At 36.8% G+C, this 22,869-nt stretch overlaps 1 protein-coding gene across 2 annotated transcripts in view; it reads left to right on the top strand.

Moving 5' to 3' along the window:
• The window catches only part of HIBCH (3-hydroxyisobutyryl-CoA hydrolase), a 181,766-nt gene extending 159,855 nt beyond the window's left edge, over positions 1 to 21,911 (top strand). For both annotated transcript variants that reach the window (XM_054699943.1, XM_037523710.2), the window contains exons 7-14: positions 4,021 to 4,099; positions 5,991 to 6,136; positions 7,961 to 8,047; positions 9,879 to 9,937; positions 10,589 to 10,670; positions 16,624 to 16,743; positions 19,832 to 19,865; positions 21,269 to 21,911. In XM_054699943.1, the coding sequence (XP_054555918.1) occupies positions 4,021 to 4,099; positions 5,991 to 6,136; positions 7,961 to 8,047; positions 9,879 to 9,937; positions 10,589 to 10,670; positions 16,624 to 16,743; positions 19,832 to 19,865; positions 21,269 to 21,384 (723 nt within the window). In that variant the 3' untranslated portion in view covers positions 21,385 to 21,911. The remainder of the gene's footprint in view (positions 1 to 4,020; positions 4,100 to 5,990; positions 6,137 to 7,960; positions 8,048 to 9,878; positions 9,938 to 10,588; positions 10,671 to 16,623; positions 16,744 to 19,831; positions 19,866 to 21,268) is intronic.
• Positions 21,912 to 22,869: the final 958 nt, after the last annotated feature.

The raw sequence follows: 22,869 nt of genomic DNA, 5'->3' as shown, positions 1-22,869 counted from the left end.
CTATTTTTTGTTATTTATATTCCAAAGATAAGTGAAACCATCCAATATCTTCTCTTTCATTTTCTGAATTATTTCATCTGACATAATCATGTAAAAGTCCATCATTTTTTCTCGAAATAATAGCTGAGTAGTAGTCCATTGAGTATATATTTCACAATTTCTTTATCTAGTCATCTGGTGATGGGTTCTATGGTTGGTTCCATGATTTGGCAATTGTGGTACTTATATGAACACAGAAGTGTATAGTTTATTAGTGTTTTCATATTCTTTGGGTAAATACCTGGCACAGGTATTGCTGGATCATGTAGAATTTCCATTTTCATTTTCTTAAGGAATCTCCATATCATTTTCTATAGAGATTACACCAATAGTGCATTTCCCATTAATAGTGGATGAGAGCGCCAATTTCAAATGACTTTTAAACTTCATCGGCTGTCATCAACTCTCAGCAGTCCGTTCACTGCGTTAGTTTAAATAACTAAGAGTGAGGATCTTATCCAACATACTTTTCTGCTCTAACATACTTTTCTACTTTTTACTTGATAGCCCTTAGAATTCTGATTAACTTCAATTGGCTGCCAGTTTTCATTCTTCCTATTTCAGCTGTTGCTAGGGGAAGAGCAAATCCTCTGGGCTTTGCAGATTTCTGTAGAGAAAAGGCAGTTAGGGGTCAGGCGATGGTCTTCCCTAGTATGTCTTCACTTTAAAATTATATCAATTGAAATTGCAAAGAGTTGGAAATTTGGAAGAGTGGCATGGATGTCCTGTGGCTAGTAGGAGGAGATTGGGAAAAACAGGAAATAAAGTCAGAGAGGTAGGTTGGGTTATATTATGTTAGAGTCTTGGCAGGGCATGGTATAGAGTTTGAATCTTATATATGGGTATATACATGTATATAAAAATACATATTTCAGATAAATATCCATACATGTATTCAAATATGTTTACAAATATATATGGAAAGAATCTGAATGGTTATATACCAAATTATTGTGTTTCTCTGGGAACAGAGGTAAAACTGGGATTTAAGGTTGTGATCCTACTTTATATGCAAATATTTTATAAAGGGGGATGTAGTCATGTGCTATTTATGGAATCCAGAATTAATTAAAAGTGGTAGAGCAGTGAGCGAGCAGGCAGCCCCAAACTAATGCAGCTCTTCTGAGTCCTAGGACCCAAGTAACATAATTGGAAAACTGCAGATTCCTTTTGAAGTTTCTTAGCATGATGTTCCTAAACACTAAACTTTCACTGCAATGTGATAAAGTAAAAGTAGAGAGTAGAATGTGAGGGAAGGGCTCTTAATAGAGGACATTATTAATAAAGCAAGCAATGTTTTATTTTTACTAGAATTTATAAGATTTCATATGATTTTGAAGTATATATAATCTGGGTAAACATGATAAATTGACTGTGTCCCAATAGAACACTTGGAACATATTTGATACTTGCCTGTACAGAGAGAATCAAACATTGTAGATTTAATTTATAAATGTTGACCACCCAAGATGTAGGTAGTAACTGAATAATTCTATTCATTTCCATGTTTATGTCCATTGCCTTTTTCAAATTTCAACTTGGCAGTTTAGTATATAAAATTTATAAGAAATTGCATGTGTTTTTTAGTATTGTCTTAAAAGGTTTTAAAAAATTGTAATAGCTTTTATTTTTTAAAAATATTTAGTTATATTTACGTATACAAGAGCTGGGATATAGCCAGAAATGTGGGGGGTGGTGAGAGGATTCACCGGAGACAGAGTGGAGAGCAGAACAGGCAGGTCAGCTGGAATAGACTGCTGAGGGCCGTAGGGGGCAAGATAGGAGAGGTCTGCTGAGCTAGTGCTGAGACTTAACTCCTTCGCCACTAGGTCCTGTAATAGCTTTTATTTATTTATTTATTTTTTTTTAATAGAGGCATGTTTCATTTATTTATTTATTTATTTGTTCGATTGTTTTGTTTATACATGCACTGGGTACAGTCAGAAGCACGGGAGGCGGTGGCGCAGCGGTTGAGCGCTGGGTTGCGAAGCTGCCCGCGGCCTCTGCGGCGCCGGTTCGATCCCCGGCTGTTCCCCGGCCACCGGAGGAGGATCCCACATGGTGCGCAGACCTCTTCTGCCGCCCGCTGCTCCCCTCAGCAGTGTACTTCAGTCCTTCTGCCTGCTCTGCTCCCCACTCTGGCTCTGGTGAATTCTCTCACCCTCCCGCGCTTCTGACTGTACCCAGTGCATGTATAAACAAAACAAACAAACAAATATAATAAATAAATAAATAAGTAAATAAAACATGCCTCTATAAAAAAAAAAAAAAAAAAAAAACAGAAGCACGGGAGGGTGAGAGAATTCACCAGAGCCAGAGTAGGGAGCAGAGCAGGCAGAAGGACCGAAGTACACTGCTGAGGGGAGCAGCGGGCGGCAGGAGAGGTCCGCGCACCATGTGGGACCCTCCTCCGGTGGCCAGGGAGCAGCCGGGAATTGAACCGGCACCGCAGAGGCCACTGGCAGCCTCGCAACCCAGCGCTCAACCGCTGCGCCACCGGGGAGGCCCCTGTAATAGCTTTTAAATGCCTGAACTGAATATAAAAACACTTAAAAGAGCTAAAGAAACTGTGACGAAAAAATTGGAAGACTCATAGAAAAGTGGCCCTTTCTATTTAGCTCACCCTTTTTGAACTCTTACTGTCTGCCTTCTTCCAAATACTTTACATGTTTTAACTCCTTTCACTCTCTGATGTCAAAGATAGAGTACAAACATTTAAAAGGATTAAGAACATGAAGAACTAAGATAATCTACTAGAAGTTCTTAAAAATGTGGCACAAATATAGGAAACATATGGTATGACACTGTTATAAACGTGAATGTTTTACCATCACATGTATTCTTCTCATATATTCGTGTAACTGCTCATTCAAAAGTGACTGTTGGGCCTCCCCTGTGGCGCAGCAGGTTGAGCACAGCGCTGTGAAGCTATCTGCAGCCTCTACAGCGTGGGTTCGATTCCCAGTCGGCCGGGGAGATTCCTACATGGTGCGACAGACCTCTCCTGTCTCGCCCGCTGCTCCCCTCAGCAGTGCTTTCAGGCCATCTGCCTGTTCTGCTCCCCACTCTGTCTCTGGTGAATCCTCTCACCCGCCTGCGCCTGTGGTCTGTACCCCAGCTATCATATAAATAAAGAATAAATCTTAAAAAAAAAAGTGTTAAGTTTGCCCCTTTTGGATACGTTAGGGATAGACTTTCAGCCAAATCTTTTTTTTTTTTAAAATAAAATTCATGCTCAGTTACCATTTTTTTAAAAAGATTTATTTATGCATATAAGAACTGGGGTACAGGCCAGAGATGTGGGGGGGAGGGGGTCGTGAGAGGATTCACTAGAGACAGAGCAGGGAACAGAACAAGCAGAATGAGTGAAATACACTGCTGAGGGGAGCAGCGGGCAAGACAGGAGAGGTCTGCTGTGCCATGTGGGCAGCTCCCTGGCTGGGGATTGAACTTGTACTGCAGTGGCTGTGGCTACCTTCATAGTTGCATCTCAACCCTTGCGCCACCAGGGAGGCCCTCAGTTACCAATTTTTAAGAGTTATGTAGTTGGTCTAATTAAATGTTGTATCTGAGAAAATATTTGAGAAACATGTGAATTAATGTTCATACTCTATTTAAATCTATTGAAATTTACTAGAATAATTTGTACACTTTTAATGATTGGCTCTCCTAACAATACTTCATGGTTCTGGGAAAAGCCAATAACCTGTAATACTTCATCTAATTTGAAATGATAGGGAATCTGGAAAAGAACATGCAGCATACCACAGAATAATGACTGAAAACATGGTAGCTAAAATAAATCTATCTGATATTGGGGGTGTCCAGTTGGGTGGCACAGGGTTTCTCTCCTTTCTATTTCCTGAAATAAATTCCTATGGCATATAATGATAATTTACTTGATTTATAACATTGTTGATTATATGAATTTGTTTCTATTCTTATAGCATGTTAAAACAATCTTTTGTCTTATTTCTCCAGGGAGTTGGTCTCTCAGTTCATGGTCAATTCCGAGTGGCTACTGAAAAGTCTCTTTTTGCAATGCCAGAGACAGCAATAGGTAAAAAACAAACAAACAAAAAAAAATTGCAGTTACTTTTAGAATCATCTTATTTTGATACATTTTAGATATACTGTTGTTGAAGAAATTGATGAAATCTTGTGTGAGATACAGTAATGAAAAAAGAAATGGATTAAGAAGATATCTAAAAGTTTATAGTTCTATAATCGTATCCAAAAACACCAAAAGCAAGAGTACTTAACTGGAGACACTAACAATTAATTTAATTTTAGATAAAGGACCTTAAAAGGAAAATAATCATACATTTAAATCTGTGACCCACCTTGCATTTTATGTATAATGTGATGTATGGATCAAAGGTATATGTGCTATAAGTTATGGCTATTTACAGTAACACACCACTAAGTCCTTCCACTCTAGGAACTTTTTGTAAATTAGAATTAGAAAGAATGTGAATGCTTTTGTATTTATTTCAACTTATTAAATGAAGCAATCTTAAGATAAATATAGGGATCATAAACGTAGAGCATCACAGTTGTTTAAGGAGCTCTTAAACACCAAAAAGTAGTCTGCTGGCAAGTATTTGCATATATGCTCTTTCATTTGTTATCAGTTGGGAGAATAAGGAATTTTTTTTAAAGATTTATTTATGCATACAAAAGCTGGGGTACAGGCCAGAGATGTGGGGGGTGAGAGGATTCACCAGAGACAGTGGGGAACAGAACAGGCAGATTGACTGAAATACGCTGCGGAGGGGAGCAGTGGGCGAGTCAGGAGAGGTCTGCTGCGCCATGTGGGTTGCTCTTTGGCTGGCCGGGGATCGAACTCATGCTGCAGAGACTGCGGATTGCTTCATAGTGCAGTGTTTAACCACTTGTGCCACCAGGGAGGCCCAGAATAAGGAAATTTGAAAAATACTATAGTTAGGAAAAGAGTTATGAAAATGATTTTATTAGGTATAAACTTGTTCATTTAGTAAGACATAGTTATTGTGTCAATCTTTAAATATTTTGAATATCAAATGACTGCTTAAAAAATGATTTAAATGATGATTTTTCTCATCACTAGCCTTAGATTATGTATATTTTTTCCTATGTTTATCATTTGGAAAGAAAATAATTTTTCAATTTTTATGTTTAAGAAATTTTTTAAACTAATTTTTAAAAAAATTATTTTTGCATAAAGGAACTGGAGTATAAGCTAAAGGTGTGGGTGGTGAGAGGATTCACGAGAGACAGAATGGGGAACAGAGCAGGCAGATTTCTGAAATACACTGCTAAGGGGAGCCGTGGGCGAGACAAGAAAGACCTGCTGTGCCATATGTGGGTTAGCTACCTGGCAGGGGATTGCCGTAGTGGTGACAGTGCTGAGACAGCCCCTAGGCCACCAGGAAGGCCTCTGTTTCGGAGATTCTTAAGCAGTAAATTAGTGGTGATATTCACTAATATTAGAATATTGGGTAATATTCTTTGATTATTTCTAATATAGAAAACATTTTGCCATTAAATACTTTATTGAGACATGAAGATTTTAAAAATTATATAAATTCTAATGTTTTTAATATAGAATTAAACTCCATAGAGAAATGACTGTCTGATCTAAAGTAAAGTTTTATATTCATCTCTTTCCTTTTTTTTATATTTAAAAAGCAGGTTTATTAGGAAAAGGGTCAGAAAAGTAAAGTACACTTGCATAGACACAAGCAGGCAGGAAGAGCTGCCCCAGAAGGGACAGGTTTGCTAAGAGAGGCCTGTATGGTTGCAGGCGGGCAGCCTTGACAGGTCACGGGCAGGCAGGAAGCTGCTGCCCTGCAGAAGGAGTGAGTTGGTGAAAAGAGGCACCTGCTAGTCACAGGTGGGCAGACAGAGTGCTGCTGCCATATTCATCTCTTTCATTTGAATCATTGCTTATCTTTGTTATTTAATTACAGGACTATTCCCTGATGTGGGTGGAGGTTATTTCTTGCCACGGCTTCAAGGAAAACTTGGTTACTTCCTTGCATTAACAGGATTCAGGCTGAAAGGAAGAGATGTGTATAGAGCAGGAATTGCTACACACTTTGTTGATTCTGAAAAGGTAATACTTGGATGATTGAGTTTTGCAATATTGCACAAAGTTGTCCAATATTGCACAAAAAGCTGTGTGAGAGGTGCTGAAGTTCTGTGGCCCTCAGTTTCTTCATATGGAAAATTATATCTGGATTTAAGGCTCTTTTGCTTAGCATCTCCAGTGAATTTTTTAAATGAATAGCCTATAAAAAATAAAAGTAATACTGTGAACATCTAATATATAAAAATCTAAATTTATATGTAAAAACAGATGTAAGGGTATTTTTTGAAAAGTTTTCTTGAAGTTTTCCTTATGCATTAAAATGCAATAATTGTTAAAATATGGGCTTAAAACTTTTCTACAGAATATCATTGCAAGGGACACATTTTGTTTTTTTTCCCCTCCTTCTTAGGACAAACCTGCAAGTGGCAAAAAATTAGTAAACAGATTGCCTGGGTTTAAGTCTTAGTTTAAATTGAGCCTCTTTGGCACCCAGTTACCCCATCACCAAATGGTGATGGCAGTTTCACTGTGATAGTTGAAACTCATGTTAAATAATACAGAAAGCCCAATTAAAAGTAGTTTTGCTTTAGAATTTCCAGCAAGAGATCTGGAGTTTACTTGGCTTATGTCACCCATGAACCACATGGGTGGGTGGACCCACTGGCCCATCCAACCCTCTGTCCTTCATCTGTGGAGCTGTAGGGTCAAGTCAGCTTCTCAGGAAACATATGAATTTACAAATGAATATCTGATCTTGAGAGAGAAGTATTTTGGGATAGAAGGAATATTATAAAAATGTATGAAGTATATAAAGTTGAAGATTGACACCGTATATTGTTTTGAGGGCCTTCTATTATATTTGCTTGAAGTTTCAGATTTTCTTCCATGTTGTAGGCATCTTCAGTTACATTAAGTAGGGGGGCTGTCTGATTCTTCCCTTGAGCTGTATCAGGAAGCAAACATGGACACTCCATTATCTGCCCTGGAGGGGCACCTTTGATTATAGTGGAGTTTGGTTAAGGATGGGAGAGAGAGCTAGTCACAGTCTTCTCCCCTCTTGGACAACTTGTCCAGTTATAGTATCTGCTATGTGTGGACAGCCATTCATAGGGCTATAGAGGATAACAGATAGAGTAATACACATTAGGAATGACACTAGAGGTGGGAACAAAAGATAAATAACCCTTTTCATCTGACAAGAAAAGTATATATGTAAAAACAGATTGCAAAAAAAGTACCCAATGGATTGAGCATGTTTATAAGAAAGAACTGGAAGTTTTCTCAGAGATTGCAGTTCAGCTGGGCCTAAATATGAAGGTATTTTAGAGAGAGGAAATACTTACCATGTAAGCCAGGGACAAGAAGACATTAGCAATGTTTTGAACAGTAAAAAGTTCCATTTGGATGAGCATAGAGATAGATACATGAAGGATATAGATGGAGAGTTAAGTGTTCCTATGTTACAGAACTGTGCAGTAGCTGTAGTAGCCATTAGTCACATGGCAATTTTAATTAAAATGCAATTTATACTTCAGATCTTTGGTTGCAATACATCATTTCAAGTGCTCAGTAACCAGAAACAAAGGAGACAATCTCTATTTCTTTATCATTATCCATCCCTGGAGTTTACTTGGCTTATGTCACTTGGCTTATGTTACTTGGTTTATTTGCTGTGTGGGAATATGTGTACATTAAAGTTCAGTGAAAATTTCCTTCACTGACTTAGTTGGAGGGAAAGCATAATAATTTTAAGGCAATGCTTTTAAAAAAGAACTTAAGATTCCTAAAAAAAATGTTTCCACATTTCTATGAGGATTCAAATTTGTTTTCCTTTTTTGTTTTCTTTAGTTGGGCATGTTAGAGGAAGATTTGTTAGCCCTGAAATCTCCTTCAAAGGAAACTATTGCAGATGTCTTAGAAAGTTACCACACAAAGGTATTGTTTTCAATATTCTAAATTCTTATTTTAATTCATAGAGAAAGGGAAGTGATTGTAAAAATAGCAGTTGAAGAATATTATATTGTGTAGATGTAAATAAATTTACAGGGACTTATTTCTTTAAGGTTTGATGAGCATATCAGTACTTCATAGATGTTACATTAGCCATCTAAGCAGATGAGTTCTTTATTGTGCAACTGCACCGTTCGTGTTCTTACTGCTGGTGAATTTCAGGGCATATCCTTGTGATTGATTCTTTCAAGGGATTTTTATAACACTGACATTTCTATAATGGAAGTTTATTGTTGTGGCTATTTGTAGAGCTGTTAAAGTAAAACTGGTATATATCAAAATATAATAATAAAGTACATTGTATTTACTTTTAACTCCTTATTTATGTTGTCTAACTTAAAAAAATTTTTTTGCGAGAGCCAAGAATCTAAAAAAGATCCATGACTTACAACAGGATGGATTGAATACATGGTACCTCCTAAGTCCTCACTAAAATTAGAGTAAAGGAATAAAAAAGACATTCCACAAAGACAGATAGAACAAGAAAGGAGACAATGGCAGGTAGGAGATTTCAGTATTTTGTAAACTTGAAAGCAGAAGGACCAAAGTGACTAAAAGCATTGAAATCTTATCCTGTAATAAGGAGCAAGCCAGGAGCCCACTTGGAAGGTACTGGGTCCTTCGGATGACTGGACTGTGGAGTAGGGCAGAAAAACAGGAAGTACTCTGCTAATTTTCATAAGAATTCTTCCAAAAGTTCTTTATGAGCATTATATTTAAGAGCCCTCTAAGAGCCTGGCATACGAGTGGAGACTTCTTAGAAGGCCTAGTGAGTGAGAACAATAAATGAGGTCTCCACTGAAAAGAGTAAAACACGCTAAATGGGAAGGCCTGCAGCTCCTTTCCCTAGTTGGCTTCCAGGACTGTTGCATTTCATCTGTTTTTGTCAGTTTGTGCAGCTATCGAGAAATACCATAGACTCGGTGGCTTAAACATCAGAAATTTATTTTTCACAGTTCTGGAGGCTGGAAAATTGAGGATGAAGAGCCCAGTTGATTTAGTTCTGGATGAGGGTTGGGATGGGAAGCAGAGAAAGAGGGGAGAGAGATTTCTACTTATAAGGTACTAATCCCATCATGATACAACTTCCCCAAACTAATTCAAAGTTAGTACCATTAGTGAAAAGTATTGTATCCAAAATAAACAAGGGTGCGTGCAGCCCTGTTGTATTTTGGTATGATTCAGTCACACCTGCAGCTGAGATATGTGTTCCACATTTTAAGAATGACCTAGACAAACTGGAATTTGTGCATAAGACCTGGATTGTGAATAGACACAAACTGCACTAGAACAGATAATATTTAGTGCCAGAGGAATTAACTGGAACTATAAACATGAGAAGAATGATCTAGAATTCTTTTTTTTTAAATCCTAATTATTGTTGAAGCACTTGTGAGTTACTGTTCCCTGTACTTACTGTTCAGAGCTGAGGGGATAACAGGAATGTTTCCATCAGGTGGAAATCAGAGCAGAAATACTTCTTATGAGCCATACAATCCTTAAATGACTTGATAATGTTTTAACAATAACGTAGGATATGTAATGATATATAAAAAATTTTTGTCTTTGACACATTACAAGTTACTTTGGAATAATATGTTGGCATTTTGAACATATAATGTTAGTTATTTATGAGACTGTTGGATATAGTTTGATAGGGCTAATCTGGCACAAAGTGTATCATTAATTACAATGAAATTTGTAAGGATTTAAAAAATATTTTTTACTTTGCATTATTTGAAATCTTTTCAAACAGTCGAAGATTGATCAAGATAAGCCTTTTGTACTTGAAGAACACATGGACAAAATAAACAGGTACTGAAAGAGAGATCTCAATTCTGTTCCTTTGGAAAGATATTAAATTGAATGTGCCTATGTTGAAATTTCATTGTGTTTGATAATATCAGATAGTATAGTGCTTTTATTTTCACTTTGAAAATAACTTTTTGCATATTCTTGGAGATGAATCCATTATATTTAAGTAATCTATCATGCTGATTCATTATAGTGCAAAACATCCTTTTTTAATGAGGAAAAGATTAGAAAATTACAAATGAATTCTTTTGTCTTTGTAAAGTCCTCTGGATGTTTTATCAAGCTGGTCAGCAGAAGTGTACAGTAATTTGATAGACTGACACAGTAGCTTAAAGAAACAAGAGAAGGAAAATTATTGGAAAACGAGACAACTATTTCTGCATTTTAGAAGCATCAGTTTTTCACGATTAGCATTTACTTATATATATTAAATGCAAGAAAGCAAAAGAGATAACTTAGACTTGCATTACAGGTAAACTGCATATACTCATCCAGAGAAGCAATGTGCTATTTCATCATTCTGTAAAATAGGTTGGAAAGATTTTCATTATTCAAATTGGGTTTGGGGAAGCCTATGTTTAGGTTCATTACTACCTTGGAAAGAAGAAATCATTTGTACATTGGTGAAATTATGTGTTTCCTTTTTTATAGTTGGTTTTCAGCCAATACTGTGGAAAAAATTATTGAAAATTTACAGCAAGATGGTTCATCTTTTGCCTTAGAACAATTGAAGGTAATATATGGATCATTTCTGCCCCAAGCAAGGTGAATTCTTGTGATGGGGAAGCCCCTTGGAGAAGTGCCGGTGCTTCTTGATGGTGACATAGCCCACTGCACTGTTTGTTTGTTTCTTCTCCTCTACTCATTTGAGCCCAACATAGCAGTTCCACAAAACCTTTACTTAAACCCAGGAGCCCTATCTACTGGATGTTGATGGCAAAGTTGCTGAGCTGTTTTTAGCCCTTTGAGTGTAACAGGAGGCCAGCATGCTTCATCTCCAGTTCTCCCTGTCCTGCGGGAGGAGAGTTTAGGGCCATTTTCATTGGAAGGGTTGGTTCACAAGAGACTATATACCTTCTGCTATATCACAGTTGTGACATTAATCTAGAAGTTCTAATCATACAACAGATGAATATATGGTCTTTCTAAGCAGTAGGATTAAGGTAAATATGATCCTTTTAAAACTAACAAGAGGCGTCATCTGTAGCCATAGCTGAGTTTTAAGCTGAGTTTCTTCTAAGTGTGAGGTGTATGTTTTGATCTTTCTACAGTGTGACTCAACTGGTAATAGCAGAAGAAAAGCCATTTTTATAAAAATGAGAGCACATTGGGTACTGAAATTCTTGGAACTATCATATAATTATGAATCTGGAGTATGTGAGACTTTTAGACAAAGGAAAGAAAAAAGTGTTTCCTTATACTTAAAAGTTGTTTTAGCTTGTCTTTATCTGGTAGTATTTTTCAATTTATAGATATATAATTATGGCAGTTTGGTTTTCAGAAAACTTAATGATAAATTTTGAATGGACTCTTAACCTATGAAGATGAAAAAATTACCCCACTGTTAACTGTACTCTTAAGGGAGAAATCTTAATCTGTTAGATCTTATTCAGGATTGGGATGTTATTAACTTTCAAGAATAGGAATAAATTAGATAGGTAGATCAGTAAACTTGTCTAACTCACAAAAGGAAATTAATGTTATTAACAACTTTTGGGAATGTCTGCATAAATGTAGGTGATTATTTTATGTTTAAAGGATTCTGACTAAGTTCTATGGTCTCCGGAGCAACACAGAAACTAGTATTCCTGTTATTTTTTCCCCAATAATAGGCCCAATAAGTGTGCACTTAGCAATTTCATTTGAAAATGGTCATGCAGCACAGTAACAGTAAGGAGGACATGAAAAAGTGCTCAAGATCTTTATCAGAAAAATTAAAATTAAAATCATAATCAGGCTGACAATGTGCATCCATTAGATGACTAAAATTAAGAAGGTTGATAATATCAACATCAAGTGTTGGTATGGATGTGGAGCACCTAGAACTCAACCTTGTTAACAAGAAAGCAACTTTACAGATTTTTATATATTCACATGTACACTTACTATAAGATCCAACAATTCTACTCCTTAGGGATTTACTCAAGAAAAATTACAACCATATGTCTACAGAGATGTTCGTATTCAATTGTTATAGTAACTTTAAAAAATAAACAGCCAAATCCTGAAAACAGCCCAATCCCTATTAACTACTAAATGAGTAAACAGATTGTGACATAATTCGTACACTGCTACTCAGCTATGAGAAGAGATAAGGTACTGGTTATATGAAACAACATGAATGACTGTCAGAAGCATTATGCCAAGCTAAAGAAGACAGACACAAAGGACCAACTGTTGTAGATTTTATTTTTATGAGAATCTAGAAAACAAAACTATGGGACAGAAAACAGAGCAGTTGTGGGGGGCGGGGTGGAGCTGAATGAAGGAAAACTCTTTAAGGTGATGGAAGTGTACTATGTCTTGGTTGTGGGAGTACTTAGACAACTGTATACATTTATCAAAACTTCTAGAATGTGCACTTAAAAGCTAAAAAAAAAGCTAAAAAAATTTATAGGTAAGTTATACCTCATTAAAGCTAATCTTTAAAAAAAAAATGACATACCAAATTATATTCAAAAACTGTTTGACCTATAAAAGTGTACATTTGCTGAAGGTACCCATTGCTCCATGCTGTTTATTTCTGTTAATGAAAGTAAGTTCATGGCAGTCTTGATGAATACATTGTGCTTTCGGAAAAGAGTACAATGAGCCTTAATAGGGAAATGCATTTATTTTGTAGATGGAAAGAGAAAACAGTTTTCTAGCTCTCTTATGGACCTTAGTGACCCTTGAAATGCGGTCATGAGCTTTAAAGATAAGAAATAATAGTACTTGCATCTTTAGATACTATCTCTTCATTTTATTTAAATTGTAATGCTTTTAAGTAATTAGCAGGAAAGTCTTAAGATTGCAAAAAGCACTCATCTTGGATGGCTCGAGTCTTTTACCGTAGGTAAGAAAAAGAAATACTGGTGCTCATTTCTTTAAATAAAGTGCTGTTTGGTCTTTATATATTAAATATATCCTTTTTTTAAAAAACTAGTTTTTAAAAAAATCAAACTATTCACAAGATATATCAGTGGCTTATGCTGCTTGTTTAAAAATAATAGATATGACTTACAGTGAACTAAAGTCTGCCTTCTACTTAATTTCAACCCCAAGAACGAATGCAAAGAGATACTTCCCATTTGAGCCTTAACAGCGCACAGCTTCGGATCTTTACTGTCAATGTACTAAAATACCATAAAGATATTCCCCTCTGTTTGCTTGGACATCCCATCATGCGTCCTTTCCCCTCTTGTCTCCTCTGTCTTTTTGTTTTATGGAGTGTCTTCTTGTAGACCGTAAACTCCTGAGAAACTTTAGTTTTTTCATGGTAGGTACGATGAATGAATGAAGGTAAGTGGCTGTACTGGCCCCTAAGGTACAAAAATGAAGATCCAGCACCTGGCAAGGAGTTCACAACCTAGTGGAAGAGACATATAAATAAGCAATTATAATGCAAAATTACAAATGCTGCTAAAATAGAGGGTTGCACAAATTACTGTGGGTGTCCAGAGAATTACAGAGTCTGAAAGACTTCACAGAGGAGACATCTGAGCAGAGGGGAATGACTTGTTAATAGCGGCACAGATGCAAGACTTTGAGACAAGAACTGCTGCAAGTTGGTTTTTTAATGGAAGGATGAGAACTCATCTCACAGCATGTATATTTGAAATATGCTGTAGCGTTTCTTTGGACAAGAATAAAATTACTCCCAATTTATATTTACCTTATACCTTTATGTATTCCTTTGAGTGAGGCAAAGAACCAACCAATTTGTTTCCATTTATTAGCTCCTTACATCCTCATATCCTGTTCATTTTCTCTACCCACTAAGTATCAACTCTATTTTTAATGTATTTTTTTAAAGTAATCTTTTCTGAATATATATGAACTTCTGTTCCAGTGCCTTCTTTTGGGGTTAAATCTGGCAGAGCTTTCTAGACTTTCAGAGAATGTTATAAATGGCATCTTTTATAAAGAAAAAAACCACAAATGTTCCTTTTCTAAGACCCACTTACTGAACCAGATAAAAAGTTGGAAACTGATCTGCCTGTACAGCCCTTCAGTCAACCCCAAGCCCTGCTTGGTAGAATTCTTCTAATTGCATCAATAGGTTTGTTGGATATTATTTTAATTATACCAGGCTTGTTGAATATTGTCTCCCTCTTGATAGTGCGCGTCACGCTGTGTTACTGAGCTTTCTGTGGACTCCTGCAGGAAGGGGCGGAGGCAGTGTCCTGAGTTTCCTTTTGTTGGAAACTTCTCATGATGAATAAAGCTCCTTAAAAAAAGGATTCCTAGGTTGGTTATAGTGTTGAGAATGTTCTTTGAGTGCAAGAACCATGTTCTGTTTGTTATTGTTTCCCTTCAGGAGTTTAATGTATAATAGATGTTCAATAATAATTGTTGAATTAAGAATGTTATTCACTTGATAAAAGTAAAGAGCAAACAATGTTGACTCATATACATACAGGAGGCTCCTCTTTAAAGGGTCAAATTGGTTAGGACACTGTTGTTCTGCCAGGAAATAGAAATGGTGCGTAGGTACAGGATTATGTCAGCACACATTCCTGGCATGGCTAGAGATCCAAATTCTACTCACTTATCAAATTTTCAAGAACAGTCTACATTCTCACGCTTGAATGAAGGAAGCCATATTAGCTGTTTATCTGAACTCCCTTAGCACTTTTCCCTCATCCCTTCTTTGATTCCTCTAACATGTGTCTCACTTCCTTGCCAGGGGAACATCCCCATCTGTGCTCTCATTCCATCTTCTCCGCTTCCTCTAGGAAGTGACTGAATCAGTTCTTTCCTCCTGTCAGTAGCTTCATCTTTACCTTCTTGAGTGAGTGGCACATTTTCTTCTGTCATTACTTTTAAATACTTTCCCATCCTTGCCAAAAAAAAAAGAAAAAAAAAAAAAAAAAGCAAATGGTCCCTTTACACTGTTTTTCCTCAAGCTGCCATCCCAATTTTGTCTTACCCCTTGTCATCAAAATTACACAAACAAGTTTTTATTGACTTGCTTTAGCACCTGACGTAATGTCTTCCTCTTCGTCTTTATTCTTTTTGACTTCAGCTTTGAGATGAGAACTGTTGTTATGGCCTTGAATAGTGCAAAGAGGTAGCTTTAGAGTCAGCAGGCTTGCGTTCCTATGGACCATGGATGGACAAATTCATCTCAGAGTCAGGTTTCCATTTGTAAAACGCCTGTGTGTGGAAATGCCTGCCTTATAGAGCTAAATACAAATGCTCCATAAATCCCCCTCTTCCTCCCATTTTGCTTAGTTTCTGACACACTGCACTGGCTTACTGCTATGCCATTTAAGATGTGGACAGTATTATCTCCATTTTACAAGTGAGGAGACCAAGGTCAGTCATGTAGGAGTTGGGTGGTGGAGCTAGGCTCCTATACCCGAGCCATCTGTCTCTAGAGTCTAAACCCTTAGCCTCTTTGCTGAATTGTCAGCTAGTATATACTAAGAGTTGTTGGAAACTAGTTTCCTTGGGTTTTCGGTTTATTATAATTGATGTATGTTTTATGAAAAATCTTTAAATATTTCTTTTTTTTTTTAAGATTTATTTATTTATACAAGCACTGGGTCCAGTCAGAAGTGCGAGAGGGTGAGAGAATTCACCAGAGCCAGAGCGGGGAGCAGAGCAGGCAGAAAGGCCGAAGTACACTGCTGAGGGGAGCAGCGGGCGGCAGGAGAGGTCTGCGCGCCATGTGGGACTCTCGCCGGTGGCCGGGGATCGAACCGGTGCTGCAGAGGCTGCGGGCAGCTTCGCAGCCCAGCGCTCAAGCGCTGTGCCACCAGGGGAGGCCCTAAATATTTCTTAATGTATGAACCCATGAGACTTCTTTAAATGAAGTTTTTTTCCCATTTTATTGTGGTGTATATGTGGCATAAGCACAGACAACTGGGGCCGGGGGAATGTTCCTGAAATTAATTAGTAGCCAACTGAGGAAGTGCAGCAGGCGACAGATTTTGTGTTTGACTTCATGATGGCACATAAATTGCCAGACCAAGACATAAGGACACAGGCAGCTAAACATAATAGTGGTGCTGGTGAGTGGTGGTGAGCTCGCTCAGGGTGGTACTTGTGGGAAGGGGATTGTGGCTTCATCAACTTCGCAGACTAAACTAGTGAGAGAGTGGCCATGTCACTTGTGTAAGTACACATTTTAGCAATTAGTGATTTATAAGATGTGATTGTATATTTTAAGTACAATCACTGTTTGCTTACCTAGTTAGGATCATGATTTTTGCCAGGAAAACTAGATTGTAAATTTATTACTTGAGTTATAGGTATGGAATCAACTATTTGATTCAAAATAGTGATCACTGTTTTGTTGTAATGGATTAGAAAATTTGTTTAGTGCTTTGGCAGGATTAGGCATAATATTTTATAAGACTTTGTCATATAAAAAGTGCTGTTAAGGAACATTTTAATATGATTTATATAAAAACTCAGTTTATTGTAGACAATAAAGGAACTGCTTGTCTAAAAGTAGTAAAATACTTTTTCTCCAATAGGTCATTAAAAAAATGTCTCCAACATCCCTGAAGATCACATTAAGGCAACTCATGGAGGGGTCTTCAAAGACCTTGAAAGAAGTATTAACCATGGAGTATCGACTGAGTCAATATTGTATGGTAAGAATTTTTTAAAAATTCATTTTCTAGTTATGAAAGCAACATGCTTATTGTAAATCTTGTAAAATACAGAAAACTGTAAACAAAATTAAAACAACTTGTAAATCTATTCTGTAAAAATACAGTAGGCCAGTTAGCTTCAGGTGTGAGGGAAGTGTTGCTCTCAGATGTTGTCTTTATAAAACAGTAATTATATTTGCATGACAGTATAAGAAGGCATCTGTACTCAGGTGGCATTCAAAATAGAACTTAACTTTTTCCAGGCATGGTCTTTGTGAACTTGGGCAAGAACATCAGCTCTCTAGATCTCATTTTACTAAGATGAGGAATATTGCTTATAAGCAACTCTGTGTGTGTGTGTGTATACATATACATACATATATGCATACATACATGTGTATGTATATGTGTGTATGTGTGTGTGTATATATATACACAAATGGACGCTATTAGTCTGTTACATGTTTCAGTAGATCAGCATTGAACTACCATTTGTAACAACTTATTAAGTATTAATTTCACAAAACATTTCAGAATCATAGTTATTTCTTCTTCCATATGATAAACTCTTTAAAGAATCTTTTCTGTTATGCAGAGCACCCTTAGGTTAATAAATTTATGGCCCAAAAGAAAATTTAAGAATTAGAGGCAAGACATAGGCTTTCATACCTTGAAATGTTTATAAAGATAATGTTGTAGTTAATCTAACCACAGATAAAGCTCTATCAGTCATGACTTACAGTCACTTTCTGATAGGATGTAAGGGCAGTTGAGGTCTGTTGTTTATTATGAGCAAGTTATGCGAGGCCCTTGATGTGGATTCTCTCCATTAAATCTCACACTGTCGCTAAAAGGATAAGTACTGTTATTGTCTCAATTTACAGTTGAGGAAGCTGGCATAGAAGGTGACCTGCCAAGGCTATGCAGCTCTTCAGTGGCAGACACATGGCCTGTGGGGCCAGGTGGTCTCTCACCATGGCCTGCACACCTGGCTGTTATCCCGGGCAGCTCACAGTCTGTGTTTCCACTGTATACTTAATGTACTTTCTGGATCGACTGACTTCCTCCTCTCTCAGCCAGTAAATTAGCTATGTGCCAGGCACAATGCCACCAGGGTTCTCTTGTTGAATAAGGATAGACAGTCCTTGTTTTCATGGAATTTAGTCTACTGAGAGTATATGAAGAACAGGTTAAAAAAAATAATTAGCAGTTGTGCTAAGTGCTTTAAAGGAGACATACAGGGTGATGGTAGAAGAGAATGATGCTGAGACAGCAGGGAACCCTGCTTTATATAAGTAGGTCAGTGAAGACAGCTTTGAGATGGTGGCTCATCTGTCACCTGAAAGGTAAGAGTATGTTGAGAAGTTTCTTGGGTGCTTTGTTGGTTTGTTTTAAGAAAGTGATTTGCCACTGTTGAATGAAAATGGGGTTAGAGGAGTTTAAGGATACATGTAGAGAGCAGATGTGCATTTATTGCAGTAATGCAGTTGCAAAATAGTAGTCACTTAGATTTAGGTGGTGGCAATGGAAAGAAGTAAATGGATTTGAAACAAATGTAGGAGATAGAATTACAGGCTTTGGTGATGAATGTGAGGAGGAGGAGAATGCATTTAGGCATTGGAGCTTAGAAGTGTGGGTTAGAGATTTACATCTGAAAGATTTTAGCGCCAATTTTAAAAAAACTTGGGAGTTTTTTAAAAGAATGCTTACATGTTCAAGGTACTATTAGAGGCACCAAGAATATGTACATAAAAAGACAAAATTCTTGCCCTCATGGGGCTTATATTATAATGGGGGAGATACCATATAAACAAATACGTGAAATATATATAGCAAATGCACTTAGAAGAAAAAGTAATGTGGGAAGTAAATGGTTTGTGAAGAAGTGGAGAGAGTTCATGAGATAACTCTTATCTTCTTGAAGAAGGGTAGGACCTGTGGAATCCAGCAAGGTTCCTTTTTTTTTTAAGATGGAAGTTAATAGAACGTGTTTATGAATGATTGGGAATGATCCAATTGATAAAAAGTTTATGTTGATGATACTAATAATAGTTAACAAATACAGACACTACCTGTCAGACTCTGTGCTGGGATGTAGAGTTAATTGTATGATCAATGTATTGATGTTTAATATAAGGAAACGGAATTGGAGAATTACTAGCAGAAGGTCACAGTAGTCAGTACACAGTAAAAACAGGTCAACTCAGGCATTTGAACTTCATGCTGTCAGCTAGTAAGTTATCCTGCCTGCACTGATGATGCTAGAAAAAGAAGTGGGTAACCTTCTCATGCGCAAGTCCTTGACAAGGCAAGAGGGAATGGGAATGGAAATATGCTGGAACACTGGCCTTTGAAAGGGACAGTCAGGAAAGGGACAGGCGCAGATGGCTGTAGTTGGGCTGCAGGCATTTCATAGTGGGAAGAATAGAATGTCTGAGTCTTAGGACTGTTCTTTTTATTTTAGAAGGTAAAGTCATTAGCTGAGAATATAGTGAGAGGAGAGATTGCTTGGGGTAAAGGTTGAGGGGACAGAAGACATTTTAAGTCATTTTCTTGGGGCATATGGGGAAGAGAACATGGATTTTTGGGTAGTTTCCTTTGCCTGTTTGAGACTTGTCATCATTCCAGATGAAACCTGTCATAGTTGTATGATTTTTATGCAGGAAGATCTAGCTACTCTGTTGTAGGCAGAGGTAAATGGTAGTGTTCAGCTGGTGCTGGGATTTTTTTTTTTTTTTTGCAAAGACTAAATAAAGGGGAAGAAAAGCTTGAGGAGGTGAGGGTATTTTCAAGAAAAAGTCACCACCAAGAAAGCAGAGCAGATTAAGAGTGAAGTGTAGCCAGCACAGAAGGTGAGGAGGTGGTAGGATCAGTAGAGCTCAGTGAGGAGGTCAGGGATTGCAGCTGTGAAGATCCTCAAGTAAATAAGGGCGGTGATCACATGCATTGCCAGAGGTGGTCCAGTCTCTGGGTGTCATGCTTTAGGTTGTGGCCATAGAGTAGGAGGCTGAAGAGGGTGGAGGAGAGGGGAGACGACCAGGAAAAAGAATGTCCAGAAATTCCCTATTTAATCTTGATTTTCTTACAGGGAGGCCATGACTTTCACGAAGGTGTTAGGGCAGGTAAGTGACAAATAATTGTGTTCTTTTGAAAAAGTTGAGCTGCCTACATGGCATCAACTTATTGTTGGTTTAAAAAAAAAATTGTATTCAGTTGAAATAAAATGGCACATAAATTTGACTACTACTCTTTCCTTTCACCTTCAGTGGGCTATCTAGTTGGTCACGGGAGCTTATTAAACAAAGGGAAGAGATTCTTGTAGAAAATGTTCAGGGTTATTTTTGTTTATATTGTGCAGGGCATGCAAAACTTTCTAACTGGCAGGGATCCTAACATCAGTGTTCAGTATCACCACTGGCCTGATATTGGAATCCAGCAGATAGGCAGCTAAACCTTAAAAAAACCTAGATCCACATTTAATTTTGCAGAAAACCTCCTTATTTTTTACTTCCTGAGGAGGTAGCTTACTTTCTTGGTTCAGACTGCTTCTTTAATTGTTTAGACTTTAAATGCAAAATTTGATTTGTATAAGTTCACCATAGAGTTTGTACGTTTAAGTGTTTTTAGTCACAAGAATTATGCACATTTTATGCATGATTGAAATTCCTTACCACAACCATATGAAGTGTAGCTCCCTCCCCTCTTGAAAAACTTTTTGAGAGAATTACAGATTCATATGCTGTTTTAAGAAATCCTGCACACCCTGCACCTAGTCTCCCTATCACAACCAGAAAATGGAGACCTCCCTACCCCCTTTAAAGAAGTTACAGATTGCCTCATTCTTATCCTGTGGGGATCCTGTGTGACTCCTAAGTGATGACTATACTGAAATAAGAGTAGGTTCATGATAACCTGAAGGTGGTCTGGTACTTTAATATGGACCTGTGTGAACTAGAGGATTCAGCAAAACACCAGTATCCTCGCTCAATTATATGTGAAGTCCCCTTCCCCCGAACTTTAAGTAATTTCCTCCTCAAAACTTAATATGAAGGTCAGAAGGCAGATCTGGGCCCTGCACCTCCCTCTTCCCTTTAACCCACGGCTGCTCTGTTAGCTGTTTTATAACATGGAGTTTCCTTTACAATTTTGTTTGAATAAGGAAAAAAAAAGAATTCTAATGCTTGGACCAACTGCAACATTTCCGGTAGGCTTTATTCAAGGTAGGCACGTCAGGCTTAGATTTGGAAATAATGAAACCGATGATCATTGTCTCCTAGAGGGTACAGTACCGCCCATACCCATCCAAATTCTGGGGGGACTCAATTTAGAAGAAAAGTGGAGTGCCTACAAAAATATTAACTTTGTTGCCTTGTAATTTTTTCAATTTTTTTTTTTTTTTTACTTTGAGGGAAAAATGTGCTATAGAAAAAATATGTCTAGTACAAGGTAGTTCCTATCAATTCAGTCATTAAAATCTAGTAATACCAGAAAGAAATGTGCTAACATGTATGTTTTCTCTTGATAGTTTTAATAGATAAAGACCAGAGTCCAAAGTGGAAACCAAATGATCTAAAAGAAGTTACTGATGAAGAGTTGAATAATCACTTTAAATCTCTGGGAAGAAATGACTTGAAATTTTGAGGTGACTGAATAATTAAGGTATTATTTTGGAGCAGGAGTTAGCAAACTACAGCACACAGACCAGTTCTGAACCACTGCCTGCTTTTTATATATCCCACAAATTTAAGAATGCTTTCTACATCTTTTCAATGATTGTGAAAAGAATTCAAAGACTAATATTTCATGACATGAAAATTATATGAAGTTCAAATATCACTATCTATAAATAGTTTTATTGAAACATAACTGTACTTAACTGTTTACATATTATCTATGGCTGTTTTTAACTGAATAGCTGAAATGGAGACTGTCAGGTGTGCAAAACCCAAAGTATTTATTATTGGATCCTTTTCAGAAAAAGTTTGCCAACCCCTGTTTTAGAAGATGGGAAATACTGACGGTCTAAAAATTTTTAAGCTTGTGTATCTAATTGAAATGGGAACTTTGTTTTGGCTTTGGGTGGTGGTTTATGTTGATTAAATAAACTTATGTATAAATTACTTTAAGAAAAACCCTGACTTTTTTTATACTTGTAATGCTTCATAGAATTTTCTTCATATATAAATATATTTTAAAAGTATGAGTCATAAAGCAAAAATGTTCCTTTTAAAACATTTCACATTTCAGACAAAGAGAAAAGGTTTTTATGAGGTGTCTCTCCAGTATTAACTCAACCTTGGCCTTCCCTAATGTTAAACGAGAATTCCTCCCTTATGGCAAAAGTTAAAACATTATTTCTTATTTGCACTATTTGCTAACCTGGTGGAATGAGTAATTAGGATCTTGACGATGGGCAAAATAGCCTTCTTGTAAACTTTTATATAAAAACTGTTATTTGTCTTTACACAGTTCAAGTAAGGAAAGAGAAAATAAGAACTTTCGATCAAAATAGAAACCTTCAATAATTAATACAGTTGATTAAGTGTTTTTTAAGGTATGCAAGAAGCTTCAAAGTGTTCCAGACTTGAGACCTTGACGTCTAGGTAAGAAATATTTTAAAATTTTGTAACTCATTACAGTTTTTATTCACCTCCCCCTGGTTTCTCCCTAGCAACTAGGATTTCTTCTGGTTTATAAGAAAAACATCAGAAATGAGGCTTAAAAGATTACATTCTGTACCTTTCGCACAGATGAGGAAGCTGTAATCCAGAAGGAATTGCTTTACATTTCTCAGTTCTTAATATGTTTACCATGAAACAATTTTCTTCCAAAAAATTCAGGAACAGATATGGAATAAAGATGCCATGATAACATATTTACATTTGCAGCCTTAAAACTCTTAATTTGTACTTGACTAATTCAAAAATTGTATAAATGGATTTTTATTCACTTAGCATGTTAGAAATGCAGGAAATATTAACTCCTCTGTTCAAAATTAAAAGTACACATCACTGAAAAGCATTTGCTTACTCAATTAAATAAGAAGTCATAGCTAGTCAATTGTAACTAGACTTTTATTGTATAGTTAAAAAAAATTTTCACAAAAATATTTGGAAAAATACACCA

This window comes from Talpa occidentalis, unplaced genomic scaffold (genome assembly GCF_014898055.3).
Source record: "Talpa occidentalis isolate TD23 unplaced genomic scaffold, MPIMG_talOcc4v2.1 talOcc4.3, whole genome shotgun sequence".
In the NCBI taxonomy this organism is placed as follows: Eukaryota; Metazoa; Chordata; class Mammalia; order Eulipotyphla; family Talpidae; genus Talpa; species Talpa occidentalis.
The sequence above is the reverse complement of the archived record's forward strand: the minus strand, read 5'-3'. Positions and strand labels throughout refer to the sequence as shown.